Raw genomic sequence first — 16,700 nt, 5'->3', positions numbered from 1 at the left:
CAAATAAATATTTATGCAAATAAATGCAAATTTACTACAAAAATAAATACAAAAAACTCGAAAGCAAAAGTGTATACGTTTATAAAAATTAAAAATAAACAAGAAAATTAAGAGTAATTTAAAAAAATTTAAAATATTTAAAGAAAAATTTAAATATAATAAAAAAATTAAAAATTTCAAACAAAAAATTTATAAAAATTAAACAAAAAACTAAAAATAATTAAAAAGCATACAAAAAGGCCACAAAAATTCGAATAAAAGTATTTAAAGTTTAAAAAAAAATTCCATAAAATAAATTAAAAACAGTCAAATAACAAATTGGCAACACTCTTACAGCCAATAAGTGCATAAAAATCAAAAATTTATCATAAAATCCATAAAAACTACTTTCGTCTCAAAAACCCCTCCACGAAATTCTCCGCCACAAGCCAAATTGTTATATTTCGATTGTGAAATCAAAAAAAAAAAAGTTTACAGAAAATTTAAGCCTAATTAAATAAACATTAAGTTAGCGCAGCCAAGAGTTTTGCCAACGAGAATTTGTCGCCAAAATACCGCCAAAATTCAGCAAAATATAAATATGTTGCACGAAGCGCTCATGCTTGAGATCTACCGGCAGGCGCTCAACGCTGGGTAAGTTCAATAAAAAGCAATAAATTATATTATATAAGTAGAGAGAATATATTGTGATGCAGTTAATTATGTATAGAGCAGTAAATTACACGATGATTTTGATTGTAATAAAGAAGATATTTCAGTGACTTATCGATGCCTCTGAGTAGCTTTCTTTATTTGACTTAGTAAAAATATTCAATATAAAGTAAATGGCAATGAAAACAAATTTAAGTTGACAAAAATCAGTTTTTGTTAAATTCATATTATCAATAATGAGATGCAGCCAATTATAGCCAGTGAATTGCACGAGAGTTTTGAGTGATTTATATATAGAACCCTCAAGAACAACTTCAAGTGACTTATCGATGCTCCAAAGATACATTTTTATTTAGAAAATTCGATTCTAAAGAGAAGTGGAAGGTTGCTTTGAATACTTTAAAACACTCTAAGATACTTTGATTATCCAGCGAAGTTTTTAGTACTTTTTGTTCAGGAAAACTCGCTACTTTTGTTTGAGGAAGACCAATTACTTATGAAAAACATATTTTGAGCTGACGAAAGGAGTTTTTGTCTAATTCGCATAATTTTTTTAAATTAAAAGTATGGAAGCATTCAAAGCTGTTGAATTTGTGAAACTCAAGCCACCATAAGTGGCAATTATAAATCCAAAATTTTATTTATGTATATGCTAGTAGAAAAGTGACTGCTTTGTGAGGAAGTCAAGGAGGGCACTAGTATTTGTGTGACAAAGTTTAAAATTTTAACTCATTTTTAAAAGAAGCAGTTCAAGTTCTATTCCTATATAGTGAGCTGTTAACATGATAGTTAGGTCTACATAACTGAAATATAACCCGAAAATTATATCGTCCACATAACCGGAATATAACCGAAAATTTGTATGAACATACGATTAGATTTACATTACCGGCATGGATCCGGAAATTTATATGGTCTGTCAACTCTAAACGAGACTGTCAACACAAGTTAAATTCGTTACTGTCTGTGGCATAATCAAGAGATAATTTTGTATTTGAAATCATTTCAACAGTCTGTCCTTGCTATGCTATAGACTGACAACAGTTTTATACAACAAATTTTCAAGTTTTGATTTCTAGGCGTAATTTTGCAAAAGAAATAAATGTAGTCAGCTTCTCTTCTCAGCTACATGCTGACAGAAGTTGAATTACAGAAATTTAAAATTTTATACAAAACATTTCATAATTTTGAATTCTAAAATTCATAATTCTGAAATGTTAACAAATTATTTAATAAAACTCAACGAGTATGTCCAAGACCTATAGTAAATAGTTCTATAACTTTTAGGTTATGTATTTATGTGAACTGAAATGCATAACACCTATAATCCACAGGTGTCATATTCAATGTCAAAAAGCACTAAACCTAAGAATGAATTTCAATACAAAGGATGAATTAAGGGTTAAACATGCACATGGTTAGACATGCAATAAAGTAGCCGTTCCCAAGTCAATATAATTTCAACCCAGCAGTATATCTAAGTGTAAGCGGTGTCTACGCTAGTAAAAAAAAAGAAGAAGAAATATATCTAATTGAAATCTGAATTCAAATTGATGGTTTTGAGGAGAGTTCTTATGAATACAGTGGTTCAGGAAGCAGTATGCACAGGATATAGTACATACAGATACAGATACAGATTGATATGGTCTCAGTCGACTCTAGAAGTTAATTTGATCATTTTCGAATTTTTAGTTCTTAATTTAATTGCTCAAAACATATTTTCGAATAATCGTTTAATATGAATAAAACTACTGAGAGACCTTTTTGGCTTATACTCGTAAATATGCAATCAGGTATTGTTTAATAAGTGATTATATGTAAAATAGATCAGCTGATTCTCAAAGATATTTTGATCAGTTTAGAATTTTATGTCCTTAATTTAATTTCTCAAAACATTTTTTGCAATAATCGCTTAATATGAAAAGAACTGCTGAGAGATCTTTTAGGTTTATACTCGTAAATATGAAATAAATTTTGTTTTAATATTGATAATTTTTATGAGAACACACCTTGTGCGCTTTCAAATCAGAATACTGGTTTATTAGGCTTTCTAGTCTGTGATGATTTTCATATTCTTCTCTTTAATTTTCTCTAACACCATAATTTGTGTTAAGTAAGTTTTGCAAAACTTTTTAAAATAATTTCTGTAAGCTTCCGCTGTCAAATATAACCAATATGTAACCATCATATAATAGTTTTATAACCAAAACTCAAAACTTTGTTTCAATATGAGTGGTTTCTATTACATATACTACATGTAGGGTTACCGTATTCCCTGATTTGTCAGCGAATTCCCTGATTTTGACCTTTTGAGCTGATTCCCTGATTTTCGTGAAAAATGCACTGATTCCCTGGTTTCCTCCTGAATCGGCGGGTGGGTACATATGCAACTGGACTGATTTTGACTGAGACCTATATGGTAACCCTAGCTATATATATGTAGCAGAAAATTTTCAGCTTCCGTAGTCAGGTGTAACCAATATATATAACAATTTTATAACCAATACTCAACATTTTGTTTAAAATTTGACGGTTCTATTATATTGTTCTTTCTTCGCCTGCAAACTTCTGAAAAGTGATGTTACGTTATTTAGGCGTTTTAGGTATAATATATATATTAATAAATTTTTTCAACAGAAAGAAAGCGCTCTCAGCTAACATTGAGTGAATTAGAGAAAATTCGAAATAGTATAAGTATTAGCAAATACATCATATCCAAAGCATTAGATATTGATAAAAGTACTGGAAAGTATACATTTTTTTGAAGGAATTTTTAGTATATTATTTTAGAAAAATTTTTATATGTCAAAAATAGCACAAAGCAAATGTAAAATGAATGGGCCTCTATCTATACAATATACATACATCTGATATAGTATATGAAACACCGCTAGAAAATGCACAGCTAAATCTTACCGCTTCAAAAATGCAGCATAAAACACAACACTCATGCATTTTAGTCTAAATTTTTGCCATTAAAACCACATGTAAGCATATATTTGTTATATAAAAACATAAATTTTTTGAAAAACATAAATTTTTTCAAAAACATAAATTTTAATGTAACATTACAATAAATCCAACGAAATTTGTAAATAAAACCGATTATGAGTGATATTACGGCCGGCAGTTGCGCTCCAAAACATATGCACATACATACATTGTAGCGATTTGTGGCAACCGCAAAATATAGTTTATTGTACGCACCAACTAGTTAGCCGCTTTTAGTAAATCAATAAACCATATCTATACAAATTTTACAATACTAATTTTCTGCCAAGAAATTGCAAGCGGCGTGTTGGTGTGCCTCTGGCTTTGAGTTCATGCAAAACAATTCAGCAAAAATGCATTTAAGTATATGCTATTTATCGGCATCTACATGTGCACATTACATTGCTATAATTAATTGGTCAAGTAGATTGCATGCATGCATGTATGTGTGTGTGTATGTGTAACGCTTCTATGAACTTGAAGTAAAATAATAAATCTATTTGACTCGCCATTAATGGCATGACAGTTTTTTTTTCGTTTTTTTTCTAATGTGTACATACATATGTCTGTATATACATAAAAGTAAGCCAAAGACAGGGTGTCTACAGTGAGCGAAAAATTATACTTAAAACAATTATGTATATTTATACTTTGTATAGGGTATTCTAAGTGTGTCACGATGTTTGTGGCACACAAATTAAAACGTCGGAGATCCTATAAAGTATAGTATATATATACATATGTATGTACTATAATAGAACGGCGTGACGAGCTGCGCCGAGTTAGCCCATGCCCGTTTGCCTGTATATAAGCGAAATAGTCCTCAGCATTCGAGATATCGTTCTAAAACTCTGCATACGCGCTTCTTTCGCCAAGCAGCGGCTTATTTGTCGGAAACGCCGATTTAGCACTCCTATATGCTATAGCTGCCATACAAACTGAATGATTAAAATTAAGTTTTTGTATGAGAAACTTTTTTATATGATGAAATAACTTCATGAAATTTGGAGCAGATTAAACTCCAAAGCAATGCTGCAATATTTGAAAAAAATTTTGCAGATCGGACTACTATAGCATATAGCTGCCATACAAACTGAACGTACAAAAATAAGTTCATGTATGAACAACTTTTTCATTTGAGAATATATCTTAATGAAATTTGGTACTAATTATTATCCAAGACAATGCTTAAATATTTCAAGACATTTTTTAGATCGGAGTACTATAGCATATAGCTGCCATACAAACTGGGAGTTGAAAATTAAGTCTTTGTATGAAAAACTTTTTTATGTGGCAAAATATCTTAAGGAAATTTAGTACAAATTATCTTCCAAGTCAACACTTAAACATTTGTAGAAATTTTCTAGAACGGACTACTATAGCATATAGCTGCCATATAAACTGATCGTTGAAAATAAAGTCTTTGTATGAAAAACTTTTTTATTTGACAAGCTATCGTCACGAAATTTGGCACGAATTATTATTTATGAAATTTTTCAGATCGGACTACTATATCATATAGCTGCTATACAAACTGAGCGATCAAAATCAAGTTAAAGATATTTTTATGCCCTTTTAGGCTATAAAAAGTGCACCTGTAAAGGGTATTCTGGCTTTGAGTTACTGTTTGTTTTTGTTTTTGTAAATACATATGTATATGTATACATCTACGTATTTACTTATGCATATATACACAATAACTCACATTAGCTCTGGCCAATACTTAATGAGCACTATAAATTATTAATATTTTCAATCTTTTCATATACAAACATACAAACTAATATACATATGTACGTATATCTATACACATACATATCTACATTTCTTAGTTATTTCATTTAGTTGCTCTCATTACATTGGCAACATGATTTGCGCGTAGATCATAATGTGTTGATAAATAATTGATTAGAAATAATGTCCAAGTGACAGTGAGTATTTTATAAAGAAAATAGTTAACTAATCGAGGCATTGAGTGTTGAATAGACATGAAAATAGATGTGTCCGGTGGATGTCATAAATTAGCGGAGACAATCAAATCTGACGTAATGGCGTCCGAATACCGTGTTATTTAATTAAAAGTGCTGTAAGTCGTAGATATAAAGTCGGATGTGAAATGCTGCGAGTTAACAAACAAAAAAAAATAATATATATATATTTTTTAGAAATTATAGATTTGTTATATTGTTTTACAATTGCGTGATTTCGTATGCTAACTTGTGTAGTATCATTAATTTCGTGTACAGAGGAAATGAGTGATAAAGCGCGTGCTTTTTATGCCGCTGAAATAGGAAAATAGTTAAGTTTTTATTTTTGGTTTCTGAACTGATCTATAAATTTTCACCTTTGATTGAGGCGCGCTGTGATAATCAAAGGTTTGTCAAGTACTAAGTGCTAAACTCAAAGTTTAATTAATAATCAAGTTTATTTAATCAAGCGCAGCTTGTTTAAAATTATGACATTTGTACTAGAATTAACACTTTTTTTAAAGACAAGGTCGAAGCGAAACAATACTGGTGACAGAACTGCTGATATGTGATGCAGAAGTATACACTGCTTTTATATAATTCATATTAAAAACTTATTTTGCTAAAAGTAGTGTATTAAATTGTATGAGATATATCTAAAAAAAAGTATATCTGCAGTTCTAACTAGCTTATGATAAACTTTAGAACAAAAAAATATGTAAATTAAACCACGCATATTGAATTTGAGTTTTGGTTATAAAATGGTTATATGTTACTTATATATTGGTTACATATTGGTTATAAATAGCTTAAATCTGTCAGCTATAGCTGAAAAAATAAACTTTAGAACAAAAAAATTATATATCGTCACTTAAATCTCAAAATAACGTAACTTCACTTTTCATAAGTTTAAAGGCGAAAGAAATGATATAAAAGAAAGCATTCATTTTAAAACAAAATTTGAGTTTTGGTTAAAAAATGGTTATGTATTGGTTATATATTAGTTATATATTAGTTATATAGTGGTTATATCTTATTTTACATATGTCGTAATATGTATATGTAAATTAAACCACGCATATTGAATTTGAGTTTTGGTTATAAAATGGTTATATGTTACTTATGTATTGGTTACATATTTTTTATAAATAGCTTAAATCTGTCAGCTATAGCTGACAATTGTGTGTTAAATATATGTAAAGTGATGTAAATAATCGTAAGCAATAAAAAACGCAAATCCGATTTGTTTGATGATACGTTGTTTTAGATTTTAGGTGACAATATGTTTGTCTATATATTTAAGAGTATACCCTGAAAACCTAAGTTTGTCACGCAGCTTGTAACACCCAAAAGAAAACGTCGGAGACTCTATAATTATATACTCTCTATACTTTATATATAAATGTATATGTAGCGTGATGAGTCGGCTCAACTTTTTATTTTAGAAGAGTGTGCCGTAGCTCAAAACACAATCTAGAACAGTAACAGTCTGTTTTTTTTTGTTTTTTTGCTTCCGGTCACTGTGGTTGATATTTAAAACATTAAGCTTTGCTAGCCACATTATATTTAGAATTTATTAGAAAATGCACTTTAACTTGCTAACTCACAACTTTTAGTTACTTTTTATTAAGGCTATACTTGAACTTTTATGAACACGTCTTTTTGAAGATTATTATTATAAACGCTTGTTGGCTTGCGGCGTCGCAGTTTGCCACGCCCCCTTTTGTGTGGCGCATCTCATATTTCACATACTTCTTTATTGGAGTTATGGTAGAGTTTTTCTTCATACTTTTTCAAAATCACTGCTACTGTTTCGGAGAAAATCTATGGTTTCGGAGCGTTTAAATAAGTTTTCGAAGCTTGGATATATCTCGGGTTTCAATCTTATAGTTTCCTTTGAGTAATGATAAAAAACGTATCTGAGGCTTTGTCGACTCTCACCAATTCCACTCACTTTAAATGCAAAGTCAGTTTTCTCCTTCTCTCACAGTCTTATTTCAACTTTTAATCAATCAAGTTTTGTTTTAAAATCAAACGTTTTGAACTACATCGTGGTTAATATATAGTTTGCGTTAAGATCTGAAGGCCGACATTCTGTTAGTTTTCCTTGCGGCATACTCGAGGTCTCCAGAGCTGATATACATATACTTAAAACTTAATCATGTAACTATGTAAGGGTTCGATTCACCTTTATCTTACTTTTTATCTTCAAGCCCAACTATTTTTTACTACACTTTTATTTCCAGAATCAATATTCTAGTTAGTAATCTGAATTATAGCTGGATATAAAAAGAAAAAACTACAGCAATAACGTATTTCGAACCAAGATTGTCAAATTTAACATTTATGACAAATTTCTAATGAGATTGGTCATTAAGTTCATTTATGACTTTTGCTTGTTCGTTTCGTCACATTTGAAGCATTGAAATGCCGATTGCGTTGATATATTTCGCATTCTGAAGCTATCTTAATTAATCAGACGTCCGAACATGTAGGAGGAGGAATCATACTTAGAGTATATTTGTTACAGGATTTCATTTGTATCAAAGCTTCTTCGAAATTATTGGATTAAAATATCCTAAACAGAGTATATTAAGTTCGTCAAGAAGTTCGAAATAATTAGAAGCAAATGAAGCAAAAGAAGCTCATATCTTTAAATTATATATATGAAAGATCAGGTAGTCCATATACAAAAGATTACTTACTGAGTCGATTTCGCCACGTCTGTTTGCCCGTCTGTATATACGTGAACTAGTCTCCCAGTTTTTGAGATATCGATCTGAAGTTGTGCACACATTCTTTTCACTCCATGGAGCTGTTCATTTGTTGAAAACGTCGATATCGGATCCTTACAGGCTATAGCTGCCATACAAACTGAACGATCAGAATGAAGTTCTTGTACGGAAAACTTTTTCATTTCATAAGTTACCTTCACGAAATTTGGAACAAATTATTTTCCAAGGCAACGTTACAATATTAAGAGAAGGTTAGAGAATTCAGATCTAGATCCGTCTGCTATATCCTATGGCCGTCATACAAACTGAACGTACTAGATTAAGTTATTGTATGAGAAACTTGTTTATTTGATGAAATATCTTAATGAAATTTGAAATAGATTAATGTCCAGGGCAACGCTTAAAGATTTGAAGAAATTTTCCAGATCGGAGTGCTATAGCTTATAGCTGCCATACAAACTGAACGATCAGAATCCAGTCCTTGTATGGAAACAGTTCTTATTTGTTGAGATATCATATCGAAATTTTACTCAGTTTATTCCCTTAGCCAATGCTATAATCTATGAATATATTGTTCAGATCGGACCACTATAGCATATAGCTGCCATACCAACCGATCGATCAGAATAAAGTCCTTGTATGGACAAATTTTTTATTTAAGAAGATATCTTTAGAAAATTTAGCAAAGTTGATTGCTTACGACAACATTACAATTTCCGAGCATTTTGTTGAGATCGAACTACTGTAGCATATAGCTGTCATACAAACTGAACGCTAAAAATCAAATCCTTGTATCGAAAACTTTTTTATTTGACACGCTATCATCACGAAATTTGACAAAAATTTTAGACAAACCAATATAGCATATATAAACAGTGAAAGTATTATTTATTAATTACCAAAATTTCTTCATTATAAATCTCCACGCAAACGCTACTACCGATTTTATCTAAATAGTATTAGTATTTTTATTAAAAGGCATTGAAAGATAAGCAGCATAAATTACAACAAAAACTCGATTAATACATTTGCTTTATTTATCAGCAGCAATAAAAATCCGCAGCACATACATATGTACCTACATACCTACCTACCACAACTTTGTATGCCTTTTCGTCTTCCACACATCAATTCTATGCTCACGCAGCGCTTTTTTTCTTGCTCATAATTTATGCACAAAACATTTAAATAGCGAGAAAACACCAGCTGTGGCGCGTACATTTGCACAATGCGCTGCCTGACGCCGCTCGAATTCATCGATTTGAGCGTGTACAAATTGACACATGTATGGATGTGTGAGTGTGTGTGTTTGTATGTGAAATTTATGCCACCAGAATGAATGAAGCTGGATAATTATTTGAGCGAGTGAAAGATATTTGAGACACATAGCGCAATCGAAGCGAACGAATGGCTGACTGGCCGGCTAGCGGGCTTGACAAGCGACAGGGTGGGGGGTTGGCGTTGAAAGGCGGAGTGAAAGCCACAGACGGCTGACTGTAAATAACGAAGCCATTCTTCAACGCCAAACGAATCAAGGCAATCAGCTCGATGTTTGTGCCTTATATTATACTTATATATGTACATATATATGGAGGTATATACATACATATGTATATATATTAATATACAAGTATTACAGTTAGTTGGCGGGTTTATGTACACTAGTTGTAGTATATTTGTATGTGTGGGTTATGTTTAATATGTAACTAGTGGCTTAAAACAAAGCGAAGCTGAATGCAATTCTTTTGTTGAGAGGAGAGACGCAGCTTTTATAGTGTCTTTCAAGACAGCATTTTGAAAGCGCTTGAATCGAATATTATTTATTATATTCCATATATTTATATAATTATATGTTTGTATAAATATATGTATGTATGTATAAAATTTTTTTTTATGAAAACTTTGTGCTTTTATGCTTTGGCATTCAATTACTTATATAAATATACATAAATAAAATAATAATAAAAAAATATATAAACACACACACACATGCCAACACACTTCTATTATCATTTTCATGCATTTTTGTTGGCGCGTAAACACTGTTCCCATACGTGGCGTCCCTTCAACCAATAAATGTTGGCTTAAGCGCAGTCATCACATATGATTTGATTTGTGGCATTTTGATTTGTTTGCTCGTGAAAGCGCGAAATGCTGACAGTCGGTTAATAAATTTCAATAAAACACTGTTGAAATCAACTAAATTGATTTCGTCGAGCGTATCAACGCAATGAACGATTACAACAGATTTAAACAGCAAGCTAATAAACTCAGATTGGTTATGCGATAAGGTGTACATAACATATATTTGTATATGCATGTATGTATGTACATGTGTTTGTATGCATGCTTTTGTGTAAAAATATATAGTAGTGTGATCATTAATAACGCCTTCGTGGTCTAATTTTTTAAAATGCAAGCACCGATTTTTGTTGAAATGCGTTAATAAATAAGTGATTACTCAATTTAGGCCAGTTTATATGACAGCTATATGGTATAGTGATCCGATCTGAGCAATATCTACGGAGGTTAAAGCACAGACCTGGGAAAATATCTATGCAAAATTTCGAGAAGATAGCTCTTGAAATTAAAAAGTTTTTCACACAAGGACTTGGGTTGGATCAGTTAGTTTGTTTGACAGCTATAAGTTATAGTAGTCCGATCTACGCAGTATATTTGGAGGTTATTGAGTTGCCTTAAAAAATAATATGTGCCAAATTTCGTGAAGCTATATTAACAAATGAAAAAGTTTTTCATTCAATGACTGGATTTTGATCGGTCAGTTTGTATGACAGCTATATGATATAGTGATCCGATCTGAACACTATATTCGGTGCTTATAGCACTGGTTACGGAAATTATCCGTGCAAAATTTCATGAAGATATCCCGTGACATGAAAAAGTTTTCCATACAAAGACTTGATTTTGATCAGTCGATTTGTATGACAGCTATACGCTATAGTTACCTGATCTGAATAATACATTCGGAAGTTATAGCACTGCTTTCGAGTAAAATCTATGTAAAGTTTTGAGCATATATCTCTTGAACTATAAAAGCTTTCCATACAAGGACTTGAGTTTTATCGAGCAGCTTGTATGGCAGCTATAAGTTATAGTAGTCCGATCTTTAAAATATATTCTCAGCTTATAGAGTTGGTCCATGCAATAACTTGTGCAAAATTTCGTAAATATATCTTGCCAAATAAATAAGTTCCGCATACAACGACTTAATTTTGATTGTTCACTTTTTATGACAGCTATATGCTATAGTGATCCGTTATCGGCGGTTTCGACAGATGAATAGCGCCTTGAAGAGAAAAGGAGGTGTATAAAATTTCAGGTGAATATCTTGAAAGCTGAAGGCCTTGTACGCGTATATATAAACGGACATACGGAGCTGGATAAACCGACGCAGCTCGTCACGTAGATCAATTATATACTTTCTTAGGCGTCAGACGCTCTCTTTTAGCTGTTGAAAATATTGTCATAAGCTTCTACTCGTACATTTAAAAATGCTAAATTTAAAACATTATGATACTACAATTTTTTTATGAAAATATACTTTTTTCAAAGAAATTCAAACACAACATTTTCCATTTAAATCGCATTTGTCTAATTTCCGAATTCTTTATTTTTCTTCTCCTTGCAGCGCCTTGCCGACAGCACGTCCACGTTCCACAGAGTCGGCCAACTCAAGCGAGCGTTGTCCCTCACACGATTCCAACTCCTCGGAGAATGGTCGCGATAGCCGTGAAAATGCCAGCGTTGCCGCTGCCAATGCTGCCGCGGCTGCAGCAGCTGCTGCCAGCGCCGGTATGTTACCCTTGCCACCCTCCATGACTGCTACATTCCCAGCTGTACCTCAGAATCTGCCCGCACAGCCACCATCAATGGAGGCATATCTGCAAATGGTTGCGGCTGCCGCACAGCAATATGGCTTTCCATTGGGTGCCGCTGCGGGTCATCGTTTTCAGCTGCCATTACCAGCAGATGCGCCAGCACCATTCAAGCTGCCACCACAGGCATCACCCACCGCTTCGAGCAACAATTCAGAGGCTTTAGACTTTCGCACAAATCTCTTTGGACGTGCCGCCTCTGCGGATCCGCCACCATCCGAGGAAGACGACGAGGATGAGGAAGCCAACGATGCTAATAATCCACTTGATCTATCGGTAGGTACGCGTAAGCGTTCGGCAGATGGTGATCATGAACCCGACTCCACTATCGGACAGATACAAGTTAAGAAAATTTTTAAAACCGATAGTCCACCATTGGTTGCGCCACCACCGACGGTGCCCGCAGCACCGCTATTGCCCGCAGTCAATCCATATTTGGCAGCGGTTGCTGCGGCAAACATCTTTCGCACCGGACAGTTTCCGGATTGGAATGGCAAGAATGATTTAGTCGTGGATCCCTTGGAGAAAATGTCTGATATTGTAAAGGGACCGCGTAAGGAGAAGTCTTCGCGTTCGTCATCGAGCACACCCACAACACCGGTTGCTGCCGTGCCCCCACCTACATCTGCCGCTTCCGTTAACACACAAAATTCCACAACACTGACCGCCTCTACAGAGGGCATGTCCAAGGCGCGACACAATATCTGGCAATCGCATTGGCAGAATAAGGGTGTGGCCAGTTCGGTCTTCCGTTGCGTTTGGTGCAAGCAGAGTTTCTCCACGCTGGAAGCGCTCACCACGCACATGAAAGACAGCAAACACTGTGGCGTCAATGTGCCACCTTTCGGCAATTTACCCAACACCGATCGTCACCATCAGCCACCGCCACCACAGGCGAACAGCGGTCAGCAACACTCGCACAACCTACGTAAGCCACCAAATAGTGGCGGCGGCTCTCAATCCAACTCGTCTTCCACACCCTCCGCAGCGGCCAAAAATGCGTTCCAATATCGTGGCGATCCGCCAACACCGCTGCCGCGTAAATTGGTTCGCGGTCAGAATGTATGGCTGGGTAAGGGTGTGGAGCAGGCCATGCAGATCTTGAAATGTATGCGTTGTGGCGAAAGTTTCCGTTCGCTGGGCGAGATGACCAAGCACATGCAAGAGACACAGCATTACACGAACATTTTGTCACAAGAACAAACGATCTCAATGAAGTCCTCCGGTGGCGGCGGCGATTCAAAGGATGGTCACAACAGTTTGAGCTCGGAGGAAAGTCGCACACTCAGCGCTGTGCTGACTTGCAAAGTATGCGATAAAGCGTTTAATTCATTAGGAGATCTCAGCAATCACATGGCCAAAAATAACCATTATGCCGAACCGTTGATGCAGTCCATGGCCGGCAGCGCTGGCAGTCGCAAGCGTCCGGCACCAAAAAAGCGCGAGAAGTCGCTACCCGTGCGTAAGTTGCTCGAAATGAAGGGCGCACAAAATGACGCAACCGAAAGCATGGAGGCCAAGATGCAGCGTACCTACGAGAATGCCAAACGCATGCCACTCGAGGGCACCGGCATCGGGCCTGGCAATGACAAATCGGATGCTGCGCTATTTGCCGAACGCATGCGTCAATATATAACGGGCGTAAAGGTGACCGACGATGAGGCTGCTAAGGCTGGCTTGAATGTAAGCGGTTTATTGAATAAAACTAAGTCACCGGATTTGGAACCGAAAAATGGCGCTACAAAGTCGGCAGCCGGCTCTTCGTCAGTGCTGAGCGCCATTGAACAGATGTTCACGACCAGTTTTGATACGCCACCGCGTCATGCCAGCTTACCAGCCACAAGTCCATCAAATTCATCGACTAAGAACACCTCACCCGTTGCCTCGAGCATACTTAAGCGACTGGGTATCGACGAGACTGTAGACTACAATAAGCCATTAATCGATACATCAGATCCATACTATCAGCATTACCGTTATACGAGCAGCGAACGCAGCGGCAGTGAGTGCAGCGCCGAAACGCATGTTGAGGCAAGAAAGATGGATGTGTCCACACCAGAGAAGCCACAATCCAACGAAATGCTGAGCTGCATGGAACCAAAATCAGCTGAAATCAAACGTGAGCACGAGTCACACAAACCAAAGTCCGAGCATGGTGACGTCATGATGGAACAAGCACCACAAATCAAAATGGAGATTAAGTCTGAGATTGAGGAGGAAGAGCGTGGCAATGAAAGCCCACAAAATGGCAACGCCAACGACTCAACTATGCAACATGTCGCCAATGGCGCTGATTTTTCAATTACCAACAACAACAATAACAATAATAACAACAAAGAGCGTAGTGTTACACCCACCAAATCGGTAGGTGCTATTAGTCCCGTAATGAATAAGGCGCTCGCACCGCGCAGCCCCACCGATAGTCATCGTTCCATTACACCAAAATCGCCAGCATCCAGTATTAAATCGTACGATGGTGAGAAGAAATATCCGAGCGATTCGTTGAATGCACTCTCCTCCATGTTCGACTCGCTTGGCAGTTCTAGTAATACCACAACACCGAATAGTCGCTCGCAGGCATCGGCAATGGCAGCGTCGTTAAGCAATAAAATCGATTCACCGGAAAATCTCACCACCTCAAATTCGCTTGCTGCTTTACGTCAATTTTGCATAAAAAAAGAGAAAACCGCTTAAATCTCAGCCTTTTGTTTTTCGTCTCGCGAGAGAGAAACAGATTTCAAAAATTTTTTGTTTGCCACCTGACGCCCTGGGTGTTGGGCTTTTTTGTGTACGAGTGGCGCGCTGCGGACGCGTCGTGTCCGAATGCTTTTTACAAGCCGCACTCCGCTATAAAAAGCTTTACGTGATGCGGAAGTCGGATAAAAATAAATCAAATAAAAAAATTCTTAAAAAAAAAACGAAAAAAAAAAATAAATAAATAAATAAAAAAATTCAAAAAAAATTTGAGTGTGCGACTTTCCACAGCACTGCTTCAAACTACAAACGAAGAGTGGGATATGGTGAGATAACAAAGACTCCAAGAAGGTTCTATTCGATTCTTCAAAGTTTGAAAGCTGCTTTGAAGAATGCGTCTACAATTCGTAGAAAACAAAACGAGAGCGAGAAATATAGACGGAGAGAAAGAAAGTTAGAGGGAGAGAGAGTGCGAAAAGTACGTAAATGAGTCCAACCGCGTATTATGGGCGGGCTCCTGTGTGGGCGAACGAAAACTTAGTTATGCTGTGATCGTCAGCTTTTTGTTGCGGCAGTTCGGGAGTACTCACCGTGTGCATCACGGAACGAGGGGTTTTCTCCCGACTACGGCAAGCTTGTACGGACAGTGAGCACACAGCAGCAGAGAGGAAGCAAACAATTTTACAACAAAAAAATTATAAAATAAAGACAATTATTGATTGTGTAGAATATAATATGAAACAACATTAACTTAATGACCGAGGCAAATGCAAAAATTAAGCAGCCCCGCCGACACAACACGAGGTGAGTTAAAGAAAAATATATTTTTAGACAGTTTATGTAAGGTTTTTATAAAATTTTATTCATTTTTTAATCAACTTTTTTTTATGAAAATCTATTAAGTTCTCTAGAAAAAGTTTTAAAAATTTCCACAAACTTTTAAGTTCTATTTTCTTATAAAAAATATATAGGCGAGCTGCAAAAGAATACTCGCTTAAAAAAGTCGCTAAATTACCTAAAAATAATGTATATCAATTGCTGTATTTTATTTATATATTAGTTCCTTAAAACAAATAAATTGGAGGACTCTTATAATCAGTTTGAATGCTGAGAGTTAAACTCATGTTTATATACATTTTACTATAATTTAAGCGAGTTGAGTGTTCTTTTGCTACTCACTTTGAAAAACTTGACTAAAACTCAGTACTTCGCTTCCAAAACTTATGTAGTTACATAGCGAACTCGTTCAGTTTCATAAACGACAATATTTTTTTCCTTATTTACAGTTAAAAACAGTTACGAGCCAGTTTGAAACCGGAGAAAATATTAGGCCGATTACTATTTGTGGATTGTGTATGAGCGTCGACACTCTGACATTACAAAAAATTACTATTTACGGCCCAGGTGCAGTGAGGATCTATACTGAACCACAAGGAAGTTCTTAGTTATAGCTAAATCGCGCTGTTACCGAGTTCGCGCACTTGTCAGCTCTGAATTACTTAGAGAAAAACGAAGAAATGCTGCCAGTGAGCACTACGAAAGGAAGTAAACGAACGCTCTTAGATCAAGAACAAGTTGGCGCCGAACTTTCTCCGACTGCTGGACGAAGCACGCGCAAAAGCTCACAGAAATGTTGCTCGTGAAAGTTTTGTTTTAGATAAGACAATGGCAGCGTCGAGTTTACAGCGAAAGCTTCAAAAGAACTGAAGAACGCAAAACAGCTCAGAGGATTGCTGCTCGCGTAAGTTTCGTTTGAGATCGGAAGG

General features: G+C 35.4%; 1 protein-coding gene across 1 annotated transcript; it reads left to right on the top strand.

Moving 5' to 3' along the window:
* The first annotated feature begins 338 nt into the window (after window positions 1–338).
* Window positions 339–14,934, top strand: LOC120768511 (protein teashirt). Its single transcript, XM_040095236.1, has 2 exons — window positions 339–633; window positions 11,994–14,934. The coding sequence occupies exons 1-2, from the start codon at window positions 581–583 to the stop codon at window positions 14,932–14,934; spliced, it is 2,994 nt and encodes a 997-aa protein (XP_039951170.1). The 5' UTR covers window positions 339–580.
* The last annotated feature ends 1,766 nt before the right edge of the window (window positions 14,935–16,700 follow it).

The sequence above is a fragment of the Bactrocera tryoni genome, chromosome 2, assembly GCF_016617805.1.
Source record: "Bactrocera tryoni isolate S06 chromosome 2, CSIRO_BtryS06_freeze2, whole genome shotgun sequence".
In the NCBI taxonomy this organism is placed as follows: Eukaryota; Metazoa; Arthropoda; class Insecta; order Diptera; family Tephritidae; genus Bactrocera; species Bactrocera tryoni.
Note: the sequence above shows the minus strand (reverse complement) of the source record. Positions and strands in the feature narration are given on the sequence as shown.

Excerpts from the sequence above, each read along its gene's own strand:
- LOC120768511 (XM_040095236.1), top strand. The coding sequence starts at position 581 with ATGTTGCACGAAGCGCTCATGCTTGAGATCTACCGGCAGGCGCTCAAC. Across the intron at positions 634-11,993 it reads CGGCAGGCGCTCAACGCTGG|CGCCTTGCCGACAGCACGTC; the intron begins GTAAGTTCAATA and ends TTCTCCTTGCAG.